Source organism: Lutra lutra, chromosome 1, assembly GCF_902655055.1.
Source record: "Lutra lutra chromosome 1, mLutLut1.2, whole genome shotgun sequence".
In the NCBI taxonomy this organism is placed as follows: domain Eukaryota; kingdom Metazoa; phylum Chordata; class Mammalia; order Carnivora; family Mustelidae; genus Lutra; species Lutra lutra.
This window is the reverse complement of record NC_062278.1, coordinates 43,428,249-43,449,731: the sequence shown is the minus strand read 5'-3', so window position 1 is coordinate 43,449,731 and position 21,483 is coordinate 43,428,249. Positions and strand designations below refer to the sequence as shown.

Below are 21,483 nucleotides of genomic sequence, written 5' to 3'. Positions count from 1 at the left end.
CATCAAAACAAGAGAACAAAGCTTAGTTTACAGGCAATCTTGAATTATCATTTCAGGAGAATAGCTTATTAGCTGAGGCTCTCATTTTATTATTTTAGGCCTCCAAAGTGGTGTGTACAAACTCTATCATAGAATCCAATGGGATTGGGAAGTAAATATAACTTGTATTTTTATTTAATTTTATCAAATCTTTAAAAAAAAAAAACCTTAGGGGGAGGTATATGTACAAAGTGCAGTAGAGTATGTATGTTAATTATGAGCTGAAACTTATCCCCTCAAAATTCACATACTGAAGCCCTAAATCCTAATACCTGAGAATATGACTGTATTTAGAAAGTCTTTCCAGAGGTGATTAAATTAAAAAGGACCTTTATGGTGGGTCCCAATCTAATCTGACTAGTATCCTTATAAAAAGAGGAAATTTAGGGGCACCTGGGTGGCTCAGTGGGTTGAGCCGCTGCCTTTGGCTCAGAGCATAATCTCAGGGTCCTGGGATCGAGCCCCGCATCGGGCTCTCTGCTCAGAGGGGAGCCTGCTTCCCCTTCTCTCTCTGCCTGCCTCTCTGCCTACTTGTGATCTCTCTCTCTCTCTGTGTAAAATAAATAAATAAAATCTTTAAAAAAAAAAAAAAAGAGGAAATTTAAACCCTGAGACACTAGGTATAAACACATACAGTGGAAAGACCACACAAGGAAATAGGGAGAAGCAGGCCATCTATAAGCCAAGGAGAGGAGTTTCAGAAGAAACCAGTCCTGCCAATAAGGTTCCAGGTTGATCCTGGACTTCCAGACTTCAGGCATGTGAGAAAATTAATTCCTGTTGTTTGATCCACCCAGTCTTTGGTAGTATTGTGTGGCAGATCTACCAAACTAATATAATAACTTATATATTATATATATTATTATATATAACTTAAATATTATGATTCATTTACCTAGGTCATAAATTCTGTTTACTAATTAGCACACAGAATTTACAGCTCGGGCTCTAAACAAGCAAATAATTTTCTTCCTATTTTTCCTTCAATTATAAGCTGATTCCCTTCATCAAAGAAAATTCATTTCTGATTTCCTATTTTCCCCCCAAAAAACAGGTTTCCATGATTGTTTCCACGAAGCTAATGGATTATTGTTATTTTGATAGTTTATAATCATATGTATATATATAATTTTTTTATTTTTTATTTTTTTTAGATTTTACTTATTTATTTAAGAGAAAGAAAGCAAGAGAGATCACAGAGGGAGAGGGAGAAGCAAACTCACCACTGACTAAGTGGAGATCCTATGTGGGGCTCAATCCCAGGATCCTGAGATCATGACCTGAGCCAAAGGCAAACTGAGCTGAAGGCAGATGCTTAACGTAGCCACCAAGGTGCCCCTCTAATCATACTTTAATGTAAGTCTTCAAATATCTAAATTTGTTCTTTGGATCAGCTGGAATATATTTGTTGATAAATAGTATTAGCAGAATCTCAGTTGCAAAGTCTACTCCACTTAGAGAAAAACTTAAGTATTAAAGCCAAAGATAATAAAGTTTATAAGCTACAGCTTTATTTGTATAAGCAGTTTCACTTTTGATAAGGTTTTGACACCAAAAAGTATTAAGTTTCTTCAGTGCAGAATGGGAAAAATTCAGTAACATGAATAGCATACCATATAGAACCAAGTAGCAAATAAATTATCACAATAAACAAATACTTAGAGATCAACTGCAAAAAAAAAAAAAGGCATATTCTACAGATAATTTATTTATGGGCTATTCAAAATACATTTTACAGGAGTGCCTGGGTGGCTTGGTTAGTTGAGTCTGACTCTTGGTTTTGGCTCAGGTCATGATCTCATGGCTCCTGAGACTTAGCCCAGTGAAGGGCTCAGTACTCAGTGCAAGGAGTCTATTTCCTCCTTCTCCCACTCCCTCTCCCTCTGCCCTCCAGATCTGCTCATGTGCATGTTCTCTCTCAAATAAATAAAATCTTAAAAAAAAAAAAGTTTTACATATTAAGTCCTTTGTTTCACACTGAAAAGACCGTTCAATTTTAAGCTTGCAGAAAGCATAGCACTTAATTTTTACAAAATTATGTTTGATTCTCCCATCATAAAAGCAGCAAAATTTGGGGGCACCTGGGTGGCTCAGTTGATTAAGCATCTGCCTTTGGCTCAAGTCATAATCCCAGGACCCTGGGATCAAGCCCCATGTCAGGCTCCCTGCTCAGCAGACTCTGCTTCTCCCTCTCTCTCTCCCTGCTGTTCCCCCTGCTTGTGCTTTCTCTGTGTTTCAAATAAATAAAATCTTTAAAAAAATAAAGTAAGCAAAATTTTAAAAACTCATTTGAAAAACTGAGGAAAACACACAACGAATAACTAAAAAATTCATTATTTAATATCAATTACATGCAATATTGTATGCATGTTATATATTCCTTTTGGGCATATAGAATTATCTTTTAAATAAGTAAAAATATATATCTTTGGGTAAGTAATTTTAAGAAAAGAGACATTGCATCATCCAGGATCATGAAGTGATACATTTTTAATTGCCTTTAAAATGACAGTATTCCTGGGGCGCCTGGATGGCTCAGTGGGTTAAAGCCTCTGCCTTCGATTTGGCTCAGGTCGTGATCCCAGGGTCCTGGGAGAGAGCCCTGCATCGGGCTCTCTGCTCAGCAGGGAGCCTGCTTCCCTTCCTCTCTCTCTGTCTGCCTCTCAGCCTACCTGTGATCTCTGTCTGTCAAATAAATAAATACAATCTTTAAAAAAAAATGACAGTATTCCTTTCCATATATATGAAAACTTGTTCAGAGAAAAAGTTTTCATGTAAAATAAAGTCATTATTTTAATCTATCGACCTAAGATTTCTTCCAACAGTTATATCTGAAAATTCCTTTTCTATTTTCTTACCAAAAAGAAATCACTTAAATTTATCAAATGAAAAGCAAAACTGAATACTGATATAAATTATTTTATTGTGTGAAAATGTCATTATCCATGATGATTAAGAATAAAAATGCAGCATATAACAAAATAGGCATTTACTTGTTAAAAGCAACCTGGATTTACAAAACTTCTTTTAAAATATCTTTAGAATGCTTTAGGAATACAAATTAATTTTTAAAGATATATAAAACATTTATTTCACTGTATCATATATTTCATTTCAAAAATCATTTTTATTTATTTTTAATAAATGAATTCAGTATTATTGCACACTACAGTATCACTTACAGGAAACAAAAAATGTTTAAACTTTTATTTACTCTCAAACTGGATGAAAATTAAAAGGATGACAAAAGTATAAGTTTAGTGTTTAGAAAAATGAATAAATGTAAATGTTACAAGCAGGAAACAAAAAGATATACAAATAAGTTTCACTCTAAAATCCAGTTCAAAATTTACATTTTGTCTTCCTGTGTTGCTTTTGCTTACATTTCAGCCACCTATCAAATTTAGGCTGTTATGAATTTTATATCTGAAGCAGAATGCTTTTTACTCAGTGTGCCTGGGGCACAAAACTTCAAAAGACTTTGTTATGATGCTGACTAGAGTAATAAGTGACCCAACTAATGAAAGTTCAAGGACTTAAAAAATGTGACTAAATGTGATGCTCCAAAGTAAAATAATCGTATTGAACTGCTTTAGATATACTTAATCTTATGTTACTGTTAGATACTAGTGTTTGTTGTCAGTACAAGTTAACCAAACTTACAATTTTAACGAGGTGATAGGATTCATGTTGTTTATAACATTTTCACCTTGATATAAATGTATATACTTTTAATTAAGTGCAAATCATGATCTAATACTCAAAATATATTCCTAAAAGTTTGCTTAAATAGAGAATCCTATAGATGCCATTCTTCAGTGCAAGGGAAGTGCTATTATTTTAAATTGAGAAATAATTTTGGAATTCTTTCTTTATAAAAATAATTTTAAACCAACTTTTTTATTCTTATTGACTTAGTACTCAAGCATTTCCTAGTTATAAAACCAAGTGTTTGTACCTACAGTGTCTTTTTCAGTCTTCTTGCCTTTATTTTCAAGGCACAAAAGAATTAGAGTAAGAGTCACTGCAGCTTCTGACAGAATGAGGGAGTGACAATGAGCACCATTATCTGAAAAAGTCTATACCATAAAAGAGGTGTTCACTGAAAATTTTAATAATATCTCACGTAACATTTTTATTAATTTAAAAAGCATTTAGATCAAGAAAGTATTTCAAGTCTCTTTCATTTATTGCAATCATCACAAAAAAAAAAAAAGCAAACAACAACAAAATGAACCCTGCTTGGGCAGTATTTGGGTAGTATTTTCAGATAACATAATTTGGAAGAATAAAGATCTAAGCAACTAGTTTTAAAAGGCATTATTTTAAAATTAGGTAAAATTAGGATGTACATTTCAAGAACAATACTATTATAAAACATACCTAAAACCATATAAATATGTCCGTTTGTATAGTTCATGTTTGTCAAGTAAATCAACTCCATTTCCATTAAACAAAGCATCTATAGAAAAGTGCAGTCAATATCATAGTAATTAAAATTCTTATAAGTTTTAGAAAAATATAAAAAGTTAAAAACGTAGGTTATAAATTCCCAAGATTCCCCTTCCATGCACATGTATGTTACAAAAAATTTGTAAGATACAGTAACAAAGACTATTAAACAAATGGTAAAGAAAGTGTGCAGAGTCCATTGGCTCTTTTTCTGAAAAGGTTTTCCTTCAGGAATATGCCCATGAGTGGGACTGTAAAATCCAGAGTCAACAATAACTCCTGCTAACTTGATTCAAATGCTCATCCCATCTACTGATCATTTTGCTTTCTTTCTTTTTTTTTTTTTTTTAAAACCATGAATAACATGGATAATTGTCAGATCAGTCCAGTCTTTGGCTATTCGACTCCTTACTGAAATTGCCATGGTTATCTTGTCCTAGTCATGAATGTTTAGGGCTTTTCTTCTTTGAGAAAGAAGGTCCTCTAGTTGATCTTGCCTGTATTTAGTGCATCCATGTGACTTGGCTATGAAATCACATCATGAGAATCACTGTTAGGTCTCTGTCGCACAGCCAGTGGAGGCAGTGGCTTTCCATAGAAATCTACATAAAGAAGGGATACCAAAAAACAGTATGGTAAATCAGAATTTTTGATGCAATTCGTTATTTTCCAACCAGCACCTTTAAAAAAGTAAGGTGCTCTCACTTGATGGGTAGAATAATGGATGAGGAGAATAGACCAAAAAAATCAAAATCCAAGAAAACTTGAATTCAAAACATAACCACTAGTACAAATTCCTAACTCTAGATTATAAATTAATTTCTACTTGATTTAATAAAAAGCTTTATCTAATATATATACATATATATTATTTTTAGGTCCAATTACATGTTCATATTAGTGTAAAACAAATAAGTACTCACAAATCTATGGAAGTTCTTGCCAAGGCCCTGATAAGTCAGTATTTGTACCATCCATATTCTCATCCAATGGTTATTACTTGTAGGTATTTTGCAAAAAGAATTAATTATCTTAGTTTTCTGGTAGGTGGTAATATTTTACAATGATGCTTCTCTATAATTCAGTGATTTAAAGTGTAGATGATACAAAGAAAGTCTTATTTTACATTTCTTAGTAAGTTCCTGTCCCTTAATTATTATCAATTGGCTTAGAGTTAATAGCATATGTAAACCTTTAGTAAGAAATTATTTTCTAGTCTATGACGTTAAAATTATTCTAGAAGCATAGATTTTTAGGATCACTTGAAATAAATATATTGAAAATGTATTAGAGTCCTGTTTCCAGTTTCGGATATATTGAGAGTTTGGCCAACTAGCCCTAAATGAGCACATGCCCTAGAAAACAGCCTGCAACGTCACAAGTAAATGTAAGTTCCTGATATAACTTACCCAAATGTCCTTTGTGATCAACAGTATCCCTCATCTGCCAGAGCCTTCTGTTAGATAAGACCCTGATGGAGCTTACAAAACCACATTTTTTTGTTTTTGTTTTGAATTCACCAATCTGGCGTTAGCATATGGCCCAGCTCCTGCAGCTCTCTCTGCCTGCACCCTGCCTTGATCTCCCCCATGGAAACCTCAAGGTATGCCACATATTTCCTCCAGGACCTGTGAGTAATAAATTTCTCCTGTCTCAATTTCTTCTGTGGCCTTTTTGAACCAAGACTTACCATCTAACATCCAGGGGCCCTACTTAACAAGTGTTAATTTAACAAAGTCATAACAGCATTTAAGGAGATTGGAAGTCACCACTCCATCCTAACAAGAAGTAAAAAGCTGAACAGACTACAAAATCAACAAGTCATCTCATTTCCATAAGAGGGGAAGTCACAAGACAAACCACTGCCCCAGTAATGGAGACAGACAGGCAAATATAGGGAGTTTCAGTTTACCAGAGCATATATTCATGAATGGAAACTGCCAAAGGAAGGAAAACTGCCCAGCTAGGAAAATCTGAACTTTGATGAATTGCTGGAGGCTTAGCAGGAACAAATCTCAGAGTTAAAAACTCCAAGGAAACTAAGTCATATGAGGATTCCTGTGATATAGTGAAATTTGTCTCCAGGAACACGAACAAATTTCCACAATAAATACTGAAGAAAAATCCCCTCCCACTTCTGGCAGGCAAGGAAAAAAAGAAACCATTTTGAAATACCCCAGAACACTCTGTTTTGGGGCACACGGCCTGCCCTCAGGGAAAACTAGTTAACTAGAGCCTAAACTACTGCAGTATCATCAAACCCTAACTGACCTGGGGAAGAAGACCACCAATTCCAGCTGGAACTACCCATTTTGTCTACCGAATGGGGAAGAAAAAAACTGAGAAATTCTTGTGACATTCAGAGTCCAGAGGGACTGGCTCACTAAAAGACTGAGATCTCATTATAGAAATATAGAACACTTCTCTTTCCATCACTCATCACCACCATATTACTGAAAGCCAATTTCAGTAATTCAGTAACTTCAGAAAGTTTTTTTCACCTGATATACCATGTCAGACAAAACCAAAACAAAAACAAGGCATTCCAGAAAGGGCAAAAAACCCAAAATGTAAAGAGACAGATCAATCATCAGAACAAGACATGGCAGGAATATTGGAATTATCAGGCGAGGAATTTAAAATAACTATGATTATGGGGCGCCTGGGTGGCGCCGCTGCCTTTGGCTCAGGTCATGATCTCAGGGTCCTGGGATCGAGTCCCGCATCGGGTTCTCTGCTCGGCAGAGATCCTGCTTCCCTCCTTCTCTCTGCCTGCCTCTCCATCTACTTGTGATCTCTCTCTGTCAAATAAATAAATAAAATCTTAAAAAAAATAACTATGATTAATAAGCTAAGGGCTTTAGGATAAAGCAGTCAGCATGCAGGAACACATGGCAATGTAAGCAGAGAGATGGAAATCCAAACAAAGAACAACAACAAAAAAATGCTAGAGATAAAAAAAATAAAAATCACTGTTACAGAAATGAAAAATGCCTTTGATGAGCTTATTAGTAGTCGGGACACAACTGAGGAAAGAACCTCTGAGCTTGAGAATAGATCAATAAAATCCTCACGAACTGAAAAGCAAAGAGAACAAAGACTGGGGGAAAAAACAGAAAAGAATATCCAAGGACAGTGGGACAAGTACAAAAGTCATACCTTATTTTTAATTCAATTACCAGAAGAAGAAAGAGAAAAAAGAATGGAAGCAATATTTGAATCAATAATGACTAAGAATTTCCCCTAAATTAATGTCAGACATCAAGGCACAGATCAAGGTATCTAGAGACCACTGAGCAGGATAAATGCATATCTGGGCATGTCATTTCACTCTACAGAAAACCAAAGAAAAGGAAAAATCCTGAAAGAAGCTAGAGAGGGAATAACACCTTTTTAACAGAGGCTCAAAGCTACGAATTACATGCAGCTTTTCCTCAGACACCATGCAAGCAAGAAGAAAGTAAAGTGCAATATTTAAAGTGTTTAGAGAAAAAACAAAACAAAACAAAACATCAATCTAGAATTCTATACCCTGCAAAACTGTCCTTCAAAAGTAAAGGAAAAATGCACTTTTTCAGACAAGCACAAGTTGAGGGAATTTATTGTGAGTAGACTTGCCTTGCAAGGAATTTTAAAAGTTCTTTAGAGAGAAGGAAAATAATATAGGTCAGAAATTCAGATGTACATAAAGAAAGAAAAAGTATCAAAGAAGAAATAAGTAAAATGAAAACATATTTTTCTTCTTAATGGATCAAAAAGATAAAAGTCGGTTAAAAAATACTAACAGCAACAATGTATTTTGATTATGTAGATGTAGGTATATATCTTATGAATGTATGTATATATACATATATTCACTTATACATGCTTATATATTAAGTTAAATGAATGACAGCAATGACACAAAGAACACAGAGAAAGGAATTAGGATTATTTGATTATTTTAGGTCCTTGCACTACCCATTAAATCTATAGTGTTGTTTGAAAGTGAACTTGGATTGATGTAAATGTATACTGCAAATTCTAGAGTAGCCACTAAAAAAAAAGTAAAAAAAAAAATTAGTTTAACTGATACACTAAGAAAGGAGAGAAAATGGAATCATATAAAGTGCTCAATTAAACCCACAAAAAGCAGGGGCACCTTGGTGGCACAGTTGGTTAAGTGTCCTACTCTTGGTTTCAGCTCAGGTCATGATCTCAGGGTTGTGGAATGGAGCCCTGGACAGGCTCTGCCATAACGAGGAGTTTGCCTGAGATTCTCTCTCTTCTTCTGCCCCTCTCCCCACCCCCACCCCATTCCCTCTCTTTTTGCTCTCTAAAATAAATAAATCTTTTTTAAAAAGGCCACAAAGGGAGAAAAAGAATGGAAGACAAAAATAGGAACAAAGAATGAGGGCAACAAATAGAAAACAGTAATGGATATGCTAGATATTAATCCAACTATACCAATAATCATTTTGAAAGTCAGTGGTACAACTGCAACAATTAAAAGATAGAGACTGTCAGAGCAGATCAAAAAATATGATCCAACAATAGGTTGTCTAGAAGAAAATTACTTTAAATATAGAGAAGTATTAGGAGAAAATGGCTTTTCAAGCAACTATAAATTCCAAGCAACTAGTAAGCTGCAAGGATGCCCTCATAAGTCTCGATGCGACAGCACAACAAAATGAATTAAAGGTATGGATTTCAAAGCTGGACAGACCTACATTCAAATCTTGATACTGCTACTTAGTAGCTGTGTGACCTTGGAGTATAAGTTCCTCCTGCACAAAATGGGGATATCCCTGCCCATCTTACAAGGCTTTTAGGAGAATTAAAATGAATTAATGTACCTGAAGTGCTTAGCAATATGCCAGGAACACAGAGTATACAGTTAATATTATTGCTATATTGTTGTTATAACTTAAATTAAAACAATTTTGACGAATTTTAAATATGACTTTTCTAATTTCTTAAAATCAAACTTAATGAGAATTTTAATACATAACAGAACTCAAAATTAACCCAAGGTGAGTATACTTCCTAATGTGTTATACTTTTAGAATTTAAAAGTATACTCCTAAAACGAGAAATCACATACACACGGCAAGAATTATCTTTCTCCCTCCCAAGAAGTTATTTTATTTTTGAGGTAAGGATTCTATATTATTTCTTTGCCAGAAAATAAAATCATTCTATACAAAGTATGTTTCTTATTGTCTTAACTGTAAGGGATATAAGTCGATGTTAGTACCCAACAAACGATAACTGGGCACTAACTGATAATAAATCAACTTAATTGCTAACACACATTTTTACAAAGAGCTTCAAACGTTTTAAACACCAAACTGAAGGGTAGTAAAACTGCATACAAAATTTTATCTTCATTCACATTTTAAGATTAGAAATATTCTTTTGTTTAGTGCATTTGGAATTTCTAGCTAACAGAATCCTTGATCTATTTCTCATAATGTATAACACACAACATGTTAATGAAGTATGGGTTGAGAGTGTTTATATAGTAAACATATTCTCTTTTTAAGTCTCCTTTCTCCATGCATGTCTTACCTGTTACACTGAACAAGTATTACAGACAATAATTAGAAAAGTGAAATCAAACTGCTACCAAAACAAATGTCTATTAGCAAAGAAAAGGTATGAATTTGCTTTAAAAATTCTCAGTGTAACTATAAAAAATTGTTTTTCATCCCAGTAAATTTTAAGTGCTAAGCCATTTGCAGTTAACTTTTAATTAGTACTCTAGTTCATTATGTATCTGTTGCTTACTTGCCTTTCAACAAATGCAAAGAAATGTGTATAAAATTAGAGAAGAGGAGGATGCAATTATAAAATTGGTGGCTATCAGCATCTCCACTGAAGATCCCATGAAAATCTCTAAAAATAAATTTAAGGTTTTTTATTAGAATTTTTAACTATACCTGCTTTCTTCCCCATTAATGAAAGCAGAGTTGATTGTACTTTTTTTTTTTTTTTTTAAATCCAGGTTCGGTATACTTTGACTTAAAATTTATGGGAAGAAAACAAAAAAATATTTTAAAACTTGTGAAATTATAGTGTTTTCTTCTCTGCTCTGGGAAGCTATTTACTGATATAGACTGAAAACTGACTAAAATATTAGGATATGGTGGTCTTAAACTTAACTAATTTATTACAACTCTTTCTCAGAAATTCTAATTAAAAAACAAACACAGGAAAGTGAGCACAAACAAAAAACAACCTTCTCAACCTATTTTTGACATTTTTCTACTTGCACTTAAATATGTTTCCCCTGAATACTACCATTACTTCTTTTCTCCTCATTCTACAAAATTTCCTTCAGAAACAAGAAACTAACATCCCCTCCTGAATTCATTCAGTAAAGATTACAGAGAATTTATTATGGGCAAAGAATTCCTATTGTGAGATGGCGACAAAAAAAATAAATAAATAAAATGAAATAAAATAAATCTGTAAACCCTCCACTCACCTGAGTCCTTTCTTTTCTCCTGATCTCTTGAATCTTACTTGTATTGGCCAAGAGACGTTTCCAAATAGATAAGTCCACAGACACCCCCAAAGCAGGTTTCCTTCCTCAAGTATTTTCAATCTTAGAGACATAACCAACCTTAAAGCTGCTTGAATAAACAATCCTCTATTCCTCTTTCCCTCGGTCCCACATTCATTCATCAAATATTACTTACTATAATTGTTAAGATATTTCCTGCATACATTTTTTACTCTCCATTCCAATTCCCATTCCTTACTTCCAATTGTGACTACTAGAATAGCCTACTTAGATGGGATCCTTACCTCAAGTGTGGCCACCAGCAAGTCTGTACTTTTCCTGTGACAAAATTATTTTCCTCAACAACACCTCCAGTAACATTACTTCCCTGCTCAAAAATGTATAGTGTCTCTTGGAAAATTATAACAAGTCCGGACATCTTAATGTATATATATGAAGTTCACAATCTGACTCTAAGCCATAATTCCAGTTTCAACTCTCTAACTTCAAATGTCCTCTTTTTTACTCACCCTACCTACATGAATCTAAGCTCCAATCACAAGAAACATTATTTTTCAATAAGCAACCCTTTCCAAACCCTCTACCTTTGAATAGTCTGTTTCTTCTGTTTACTGACTTCTCCTTCTTCGAAGACCCAATTATATACCACTTTGACTAACTGTCCATGAAGTTTGTGTGCAGTACTCTAGTTCCACACCACAGAACTTATTACTGTATACTCCGGATTGTCACATACACTACAGTAAGCTCAAGTATTCTCTTTTCTATTAGACCAGGATCTAAAGAAATACAGAATTTATGTCTTACTCATCTTGGTATCACCAATATCTTAGGTGGTATCAAATACAAAAATGTTGCTTTTTGGATACCTAAAATTCAGTAAGAGAAAAAATGTCTGTCCTATGAGAAATTAGTATTTTTCTATATATGTGTATATATACATACATATGTATATTAACTTGTATATTAACTTTACCTAATTTTTAATAACACAGGGAATATTTAAACTGAAAATGTGTGCTAACATATACAATGTATCATTAAACATGAACTAACATATTATAGTCAATAAAAACATGATGTAAATTCAACCACAGATGTGACTTCATTATAATTTTGATACAGTCTAAAAACAAACTTTTCTGTATTTAGAATTGAAAAAAATCCTTCCATTTTCACTAATGATTATGAAAGATGTATTGCATTACAGACCTAAAGTATTCTGAAAAAGAGTATTTATGTACTTTTTGAATAAAAATATTTTATAAAGTTTGACATAATTTCAAGTTACATGATAATGCTTTTGTAAATGTTAAACTTCTGACTTTCTTTCCTGGTAAAAGGATCTCCTTAGGTATCCAAGCTCTAGAGGTAGGTTAAACAGAGCCATCAAAAAGAGAACTGGGTATTCTTGATGGAGAACTTTATTGAGCTACAATACACATAATTACCTTTTGGCATTCTAGAAACATTTTACTGAAAGAGCCTGAGCTGGGGCACCTGGGTGGCTCAGTGGGTTAAAGCCTCTGCCTTCAGCTCAGGTCATGATCCCAGGGTCCTAGGATGGAGCCCCACATTGGGCTCTCTGCTCAGCAAGGAGCCTGTTTCCTCCTCTCTCTGCCTGCCTCTCTGACTATTGTGATCTCTGTCTGTCAAATAAATCAGTAAAATCTTTAAAAAAAAAAAAAAAAAAGCCTGAGCTGATGGTCTGAAATCAGAACTTCAGTCTGCTTTATCAGGCAGTTCTCTATACCCAACTGTCCCTTCTCTAGTTTTCCAGTTATGGAATTCTAATGCCATATATTCATGAGATTACACCTTATGTTAATTTAATCCAAAGAAAACTGTTTTCTTGAGTCTATAAGCCTTTAGTAACTTTCAATTTATCTGAACCTTATTTGGTTTGTTGGTTTAGTCTCTGATTTTAAAAATTGTGTTGATCTTTACTTGACTTTAATATTCAGCAGCTGGGTCTTATTAGAAAAAGAAAAAACCATTAATGTGGCATTATCACAGAGTATACTGAGCACATATGGGACAATGCTGTTTTTAACACTATATATAATTGTATGTCTCATATTTAATTTAAATTTCTTTGTAACTGTTCACTTTTCATACCACTTTACATAAATATAGTGGATAACATGAACTATGATTATTTTTACATCTGTATTCCAAGGTAAACAAATTATATGGAGGCAAAAGGCACTAAAGAATAAAAAAATTAAATAAAATGAAAAAAGTGAAGTATAATGAAAAAGGATGGTTGTGAACTTGAAAGCCTTCCAAAAATAAAAATTTGTTGAAGTAATGAGGTAAAGAAAAGTGGATGTAATACGTATACTTGAAAACTGATCCTTTTGCATTACCATTATGACGTGTTTCACCAAGAAGCTCAAGTTTTGGAAGTCTAGTGACTTTGGGGGTTCCCCAGCCAACTAAGGAAAAAGAAAAAGATTTTAAAACACTGTTAAACAATGTCTCTTTAGGTCTGTTGAGAGGATCCCTCCCTTGACAGGAATGTATATAATATTCGATGTCAAGTCATATCTATATATTGAATGACACAAAGTTATTTGAAATAGTTTTTATTTAGAAGTGTAATTATAGGCTGGTAACATCTGCTTTAAGTTTTTACTTATCTTTGTCAAAAATATAAGCATCTTCACCACCATCAAAAATTACCGTAGGCTACTATTCCAAGCCCTAGCAAAGGCTAAAACAAATGTTTACTAATAAATGAAATATTAGAAACAAGTCTTAAAATAATTCCCAAAGGAAAATGTTACCATCTAAAGCCTTCTAACAGGGTTAAAAGGACACTATAAACATATACATTTAGATATTTATTGAGCACCTATGGTATGTGAGGTACTGTGCCTAGTACTGAGAAATTTCTCACAATCACCACGCAGTTAGCACATACCAGTGTTTTACATGCAATATTCCTTTTAATCCTCACGATAATTCAGAAGGTCAGTATGTATGTTGGAAATATATTGGAAAAATTCACACATCTTGCTTTCAAATGATAACTTTCAGCATGAAAGATCTAACTTTTTAAAAACTTCCATTAGCCATCCATTCATTAAATTTAAATTCCTTTTAGCAATTTGGGGACTGATATTTCAAGTAGGACTTGAATCCATTCTAGGAAGTGGTTGGGTAAAGTGTTCTTATTAATTTTACACACTATTTTCTACTTTTAGAAAACACTTTTTTCTGATTAAAAAAAGGAAATATATACTTATAATAAATTTTGAACAAAGTAACATAGAAAACTTCCTTTTTCATAAATTCACAAAATAGTAAATATATTGAATAAAACCACAAAATTTCTTTATTTTTCCTTACTTTTTTTTTTAAATTTTATTTTTTATAAACATATATTTTTATCCCCAGGGGTACAGGTCTGTGAATCACCAGGTTTACACACTTCACAGCAGTCACCATGGCACATACCCTATTTTTCCTTACTTTTTAAAGCAGTATTCCTAAATTTAGTATCAATATCAATTTACTCACCAGGAGGAGGAGGTGGGGGTGGTGTTGGACTCTTAGGAGCAGAGTCATCTGTATTAACAGGTTCTACACGGTGACTCCTTTTTATTCTTAGTTTCTTAGTTTTCTTTTTACTGTTATCTAAAAGAACATAAACATGGAACTATATGCCTCTGAGAAAACATAATCTTCTATAAGAAAAAGAATGGACCTAGAATTTCTATTCATATTATCATTACTAGAAAACTACATCTTCAACTTTGGAACTTATTACCAGTAATGAAATGTAAATCTGCCTTTACTAAGAGTAAATTTTTTTAAATGATTACTTATTGAATAATTAATGAATATGATACAAACAGCAAAAAGCCTGTATCTTAAGTTTTATAAGTTATTAGAATACAAAAAAAGTTCACCATTCCAAAAGTAACTTACATTTTTTCCAAATGTCATATCAAGTAAATATAATTGTTTAATTGCAGGGATGTTCATGAAACTCAGAATAGCCCAGAGAAAGGAGAGAGATGTTGATTTCTCTCGTAGAATATATGGAATGGATTCCAGGTATAAACAGTCCAAAAATAATTCTTTGAAATGTGAAAAAAGACCCCAATCAAATTTAAATATATTACCCATTGAAATAAACCCAGATAAGTTATGCAAAATCACATTATTAGAAACTGCAGAATTGAATCTGTGTTCTTTCTAAAAAATAAACTACAGATTCTCACTTAAATACTTACAAACAATTTAAGGACATTTATGTCATTAACATGTAAATTTTAACAATGAAAACTGGTAAGGCATAGTAGTTAAATAACCAAACACTAAAATTATTGAAATATTTTAATTGACAATGCCAGCTGCTTAATTTACATATATGTAATACATTTAGTAAAATGTGAATTATCTGTTATATGAGAAATAGCCAACATCTATGAAATCTACAAAGCGGTGAGAAATATAAACATGTTTAGAAACACATTATTTTTCCAAATAAATTACTTGTGTCATTTGAGACATTTTACTCCAGAGAAAAACAAAGACATCATTTTACAATTAAACCCTAAGCTTAACAGCTAAGAAAAAGGAAAGAGTCCAGAACCATGCAGTATTTCAAGATGGGAATAGTTCAGGGTCACGAAGAGCACAGGATAATGGGCAGATGGTATGAAGCAGGCTCTCAATCTCTCCAAGTCCCTGATTTCCTATTCAAAATAATGGGAATAATATACCGTAGGATTGTTATGTTAAATAACATAATCCTGCATTAAATAATAAATCTGAAGCTATATTCTATAGCATAAAATATATTATTACTATAGTTATATGACTATCTTAAATCTTCCTATGCTATACTTTTAAATAATTTGCCAAATCTTCTGCTCTTTAACAAAGAGTATTAGTGTTCAAAAGTTCTTTCAATATATTGAGAGGCCACTTTAAATCTACTTTCTGTTTAACTCTGTTAACAGAACTACATGGGTAAGAATATGGCTGTCCTACCTTCCCAATTTATAAAAGGTATAACTTTCAAATCTAATTTTTATACAGCAAAATATCCGTTAGCTAATCTGAACCTCAGGGATTATGATCTTATTTTCAGAACCTTCCTGATATTGTACAAAAATTCTTACATATAATGAGACTATACTGCTAACTAGAAGTCATAAGGAAGTAATGATCATTGGGTCATGTGTCAGGCTCTGCCCTAGGAACACTATAGGGTTATTTTTATTTTAAGTAACCTTAAAACCCTGTGGGGGGGGGGGGGAATGATGCTAAATCTCCCTTTTAGAGATGAGGAAACTAAGATTAAAAACAATACAGTGTAATATAATAAATACCCTGATTCTATCTCAAGTGGTCTGATTTTGTCTATGATACCAAAGACAGGAATTCCTGTTAAATCACATAGCCACTTAGAGAAAGAAAAGCAATTATGAATTGAAGATTTTGTATATTAAAATAAGAGGAAAATGGCTATTGACTTTAAAAATGTTCAACTGAGTATGTCTGTATTCTGCAGAAATAGCAAGTCAATAAAAGAAATGATGCTGACTGTAGCACTGAAGTTTAGAATAAAACTCAAAAAAACCCCATCAAAGTATCTTCGAGGTTAAAACATTCCAAGGACTCCTGGGACTATGCTATATTCCAAGTTCATGAAATAAGACTGGAAACAGAATTTTCTGTTGAAATTCTTTTAAATTACAAAGGACTACATTTTAAGGCTTTATGAATAAAAACAAGAGTTAGCAAATTCACTAACAAGAAACTCAAAACCATGAGAAAACCATGACAAATACTGCAACTAGAGACAAAAATATAACAGTACATTTTCTGTGAAAATAATCATGAAAAATGAGACATGTACTGGTAAGTCTTATGTGTGTGTGTGTATTATAAATACATATATTTTTAATAACCAGATTTATCACCTGATTCTGATGATCGCTGGTCTGTCTCATCTTCATTCTCCAACTGCTGTGTTAATGCCTCCTTATAATTTTCTACTATTCCAAGCTCATTGTTTTTTTGGCTACTGTCACTGATCTGGCTCTGTGTCTCTATTTGCTCATGCTCCACTTTACGATTCAGGGGGCCGCCATCACGGTCTTTCTCCATATTTTGTCTCTTTTTTTCTTTTTCAAGTTTTCTTTCATTCTAACAAAAATGAAATATATCATTTTTAATCTTATAGTTATCTAAGATAGTTTTAAGAAAGAAATCTTATAATCCAAAAGCATTCTGTAACTTTGGGGTACTGCGATACTTCTATTAAAAAATTATTTGTTGAATATATCACTAAAGCATACTAATTGGTAATCAGTAAAATTTCAGAAAACACAGATAGTATAAAGAAAGAAAACAAAAGGGGCGCCTGGGTGGCTCAGTGGGTTAAGCCGCTGCCTTCGGCTCAGGTCATGATCTCAGGGTCCTGGGATTGAGTCCCGCATCGGGCTCTCTGCTCGGCAGGGAGCCTGCTTCCCTCCCTCTCTCTGCCTGCCTCTCTGTCTACTTGTGATCTCTCTCTGTCAAATAAATAAATAAAATCTTTAAAAAAAAAAAAAAAAGAAAGAAAGAAAACAAAGAAACAAATATTACCAGTAATTCCACAATTAAGAAATGATCTCTGTTTGGTGCACAATCACTAAGAAGTGTTTTTCTTTTCCTACCCACACACGTACAGACATATACCACCCACAAACATACATAAATGTGACTGAATGTCTCTCTTTATATACATATTTATGCATGTGTTTTTTAAACAAAAAAGACTTGAAATTTTTACTTAAGAATATATATTTCTTTCCTTGTCAGTGAATACATGAAGTGCTTAGAATAGTACCTGACCCACAATAAAGTGTTAGCTGTATGTTATATGCTATATGCATTAGCCATTACTACTTTCATCAATTATATTATCATTTTGAATGGTTATAGCATAACTTAATTTACCAACTCCTAATGAAGAGACAAATTATTTTCAATTTTTCATTCTAAAAAATACAATTATTGAATTGTTTTTTTAGAATAAATTCCTAACACTGGAACTATTGGATCAATAAGTATTGGGTAATACACTGCCCTGTAGAAAAGTTAAAGTCAATTTACACTCCAGGCAGTGTTAGGAGAGACATTTCCCCATATCTTCTCCAATACCTATATATTATCATCAGTCTTTTACATGTCCACCAAACTAATATATATATATTTTTACCTCAGTGTTAGTTTAATTCAATTTAATTATTTTTTACTGCTAGTGAAGATGAACTATTAAGTAACTTTATTGTCATTTTTATTTTTTTCTGTCGGGAACTATCCATGGTAACTCAAAACCTTTTTTTCTATTAGATTCTCATTTTTTTCATAGGAATTTTTAAAGGTTCTTTTTTTGTCTTACGTGTCTCAAAAATTTCTCATTAAGGTTTGTTCTTTGCCTTTAACTTCGTAGAACAGATGTTTAAAAATTAATAAGACTGATCTGTTTTTCATTTCATGATTTGTGGTTTGACTGTCAACCATGAGAGACTGTAGACTCTGAGAAACAAACTTGAGGGTTTTAGAGGGGAGAGGAATGGGCGGGATGCGTGAGCCTGGTGGTGGGTATTAAGGAGGGCATGTATTGCATGGAGCACTGGGTGTTAAACATAAACAATGAATCTTGGAACACTACATCAAAAATTAATGATGTACTGTATGGTGACTAACATAACACACACACACAAAAAAAGTTCTCCTCCAACTATATACAAATGTTCAACTATATTATATGCTAGTACTTTAATTCTTTTTTTTTTACGCACTTAAGTCTTCTAGAGTTGAATTTGGTACGCACTGTTCATTAATTTTACCTTTTTCCAAATAATTGTTCATTATTCTAACTCCCTTTTTTCTCAGATTTGAAATGTCACCTTTATCTTATACTAAGTGCTCATGCATAACTGGGTTTGATCGGTCTATTTTGGAAACAATACCTCACAATTTTAATTATCTGTGGTAAAAATCAAAGGAATGTAAAGTTTCTCTAAAATGCAAACATTTTAAAGGAGAAGTTTTATGGAAAGAAAAAGTTTGCTAAGTAATTTGTTTTCATTTATTTCATTTCTTTACTGCTCATATTCTTAAAATTAACACAGTTTAAAAGCTTAATAACTGTCTGTACTTTCTGCATGCCACAAATTAGGTTCAGGGACTTTGAATTTAAGGTATACTATGCTATACACCATTACTGTTCACATCTTTATATCAATGTTGGTAGAAGCACTAAGGCCATCTAAGTAATTTATAGCCATGATACTATAAAATAATCAGTCATCATGTACAAGGTGAGCTTTATTACAAATATAGAGAAAATGCATGTTTCAAAGTGAAAAGTCAATCTTGATTTCCTTCCTCTATCAGTATTTTTTAAAGAACATACAACAAAACTTGGCAACCATAGTATTTAACAGGATAGAGATAAATCAATAGCTCAAGTTATTAAGACACCTTTAATGTACTTAGAAAAGCATATACTTAAGGTAAATGTAGTGGGTTAATCAAAAGATTAAATACAATTAACCTTCTGTTATCTAAGCAACTTAAGATAAACTATCTCATATTACCAATTATTCTGCAAAATAAAGCAATACCAAAACTATCCAATCATCTTCTTACCTGTGGAGCTGCCTCCCTCCTCAGCAGCAGCCCCAAGGAAGAAACAATCATCCACCTTTCCAGATGAGCACCTGTGTGGAAGGAGGCAGTGACAGGGGAAGAGGAATGGAGAATATACAGGTGGGACCACCAAGCCAGCTGCCATATTAAGCTCTAAGTGAATGGAGATTTAGGAAGCTCTGCCTCTGAGGAGGCACGGCTGCTGACGGTAATTAAAGCAAGGGCCAATGTGAACTCTGGACACCAGCAGAAAATGAAAACGAAGATAGAAATATAAAGACACACACACACACATAGTCCCTTAAGTTCTTCCTGATTAAGGTCTAAAAATTAATTTTGGTAAAACTTCTGACAACTAAAATTAAAATAAATGATATTTGTATATAGAAGAACTTAACTATAGTTTCAAACAATCTGAAGTATCCTGGGAAAATAATTAGGAAATCATTTACATACTCTAAAATGCATCATAAGCATTTAAACAGTACTTTTAAGGGATAGTAACAGCAACACAGGGAGAAAGACAATGTAAATAAGAGTAAATACATTACTATCATATGAAATAAGTGACAAAAAATTATTTATCAGGACAGTAACAATGACAGTTTCTACATTCAATCTTCATTTTCATTCTCAGTTAATTCAGAAGTCAGCTTTCCTTTTTATATTAGATCAAAAAGCAAACTTAAAGAAGAAGAAAAATGAATCCATTTAATTTCTTTTAGAAATTATCTCTGGTAAAACACTTCTCCCACCTCCTTTCTCAACTTCCAACTTCATAACTTAAGTTATAAAAATTACATTTGCCACCGTCCATACCTCAAGGATGACAGATGCTATTGGCTGGAAAGGATTAACGATAATTGGTTCAGGGTCCAACTCAGCTAGGCTGCTGGTTCCATTCAGTTCCGCCTGCTCTCGCTCTCTTTGTTCTCTATTGTTTGAGAGAAAAATTTGGAATTCCTTATGAGAAAATGCTGAACCATGCTTAAGAACACTTGCAATAGGTTTAAGGCTATTAAATTGAGTAAGTTAAGCATCTGGAGATGGTTTTAAATTACTGAGAGACTTTCTGAAATCCTAATGCAGATAATAGACCTCTTAGCCCCATGTAAAGATTATCATTTGAACTTTTTATTTAAAGTATAGTTGTTTCAGTTGTTTCAGTTTCAGAAGTACAACATAGTGATTTGACAAGTCTATACATTATGCTATGCTCACAAGTGTAGCTACTGTCACCATACACTATTACAATATTCTCTGCTATACTTTTCATCCGATGACTTACTCATTCCATAAATGGAAGCCTATACCTCCCACTTCCCTTCACCCATTCTGCCTGTCCACCTCTCCTTCTCCCTACAACCATCAGTTTGTTCTCTGTGCTTATAGGTGTGTTTCTGCTTTGTTTTTTGTTTGTTTTTAAACTACACATGTAAGTGAAATCATGGTATTTGTCTTTTTCTGTCTGACTTATTTCACTTAGCATAATACCCTCTAGGTCCATTCATGCTGTTGCAAATGCAAGATCTCATTATGTTTTGTGGCTGAGTAATAATCCATAGCTGATCCTTTGAATTAAAACAAAAAAGAAATACTAACAAAAATAACATTCCCTTTGACCGACTTCTTAATTTCAGTCTATATATTCTATATAATCAATTCCTCAACTACCCTCCCAAACAAACACCAGCCTCTTCATTGATGTTAACGAATAAATAAGTTCTCTAGTTAACACCCTTCTTCAGGGCTGTGTCAAGCTACATGTCACAAATGAGCTGGATAACAATCATTGCTGTGTAAAAGTAGAGAAACTATAA

The 21,483-nt window shown here is 33.1% G+C and overlaps 1 protein-coding gene across 2 annotated transcripts in view; it reads right to left on the bottom strand.

The window, feature by feature from the left end:
- Positions 1–4,820: 4,820 nt before the first annotated feature.
- The window catches only part of ARL13B (ADP ribosylation factor like GTPase 13B), a 70,922-nt gene continuing 54,259 nt past the window's right edge, over positions 4,821–21,483 (bottom strand). Inside the window, exons 7-11 of one of the 2 annotated variants that reach the window (XM_047722475.1) lie at positions 20,483–20,597; positions 16,942–17,167; positions 14,525–14,641; positions 13,369–13,437; positions 4,821–5,093 (exon numbers count right to left, since the gene is read on the bottom strand). In XM_047722475.1, coding sequence (XP_047578431.1) covers positions 5,017–5,093; positions 13,369–13,437; positions 14,525–14,641; positions 16,942–17,167; positions 20,483–20,597 — 604 coding nt within the window. In that variant the 3' untranslated portion in view covers positions 4,821–5,016. The remainder of the gene's footprint in view (positions 5,094–13,368; positions 13,438–14,524; positions 14,642–16,941; positions 17,168–20,482; positions 20,598–21,483) is intronic. The other variant, XM_047722469.1, reaches the window with a different exon arrangement.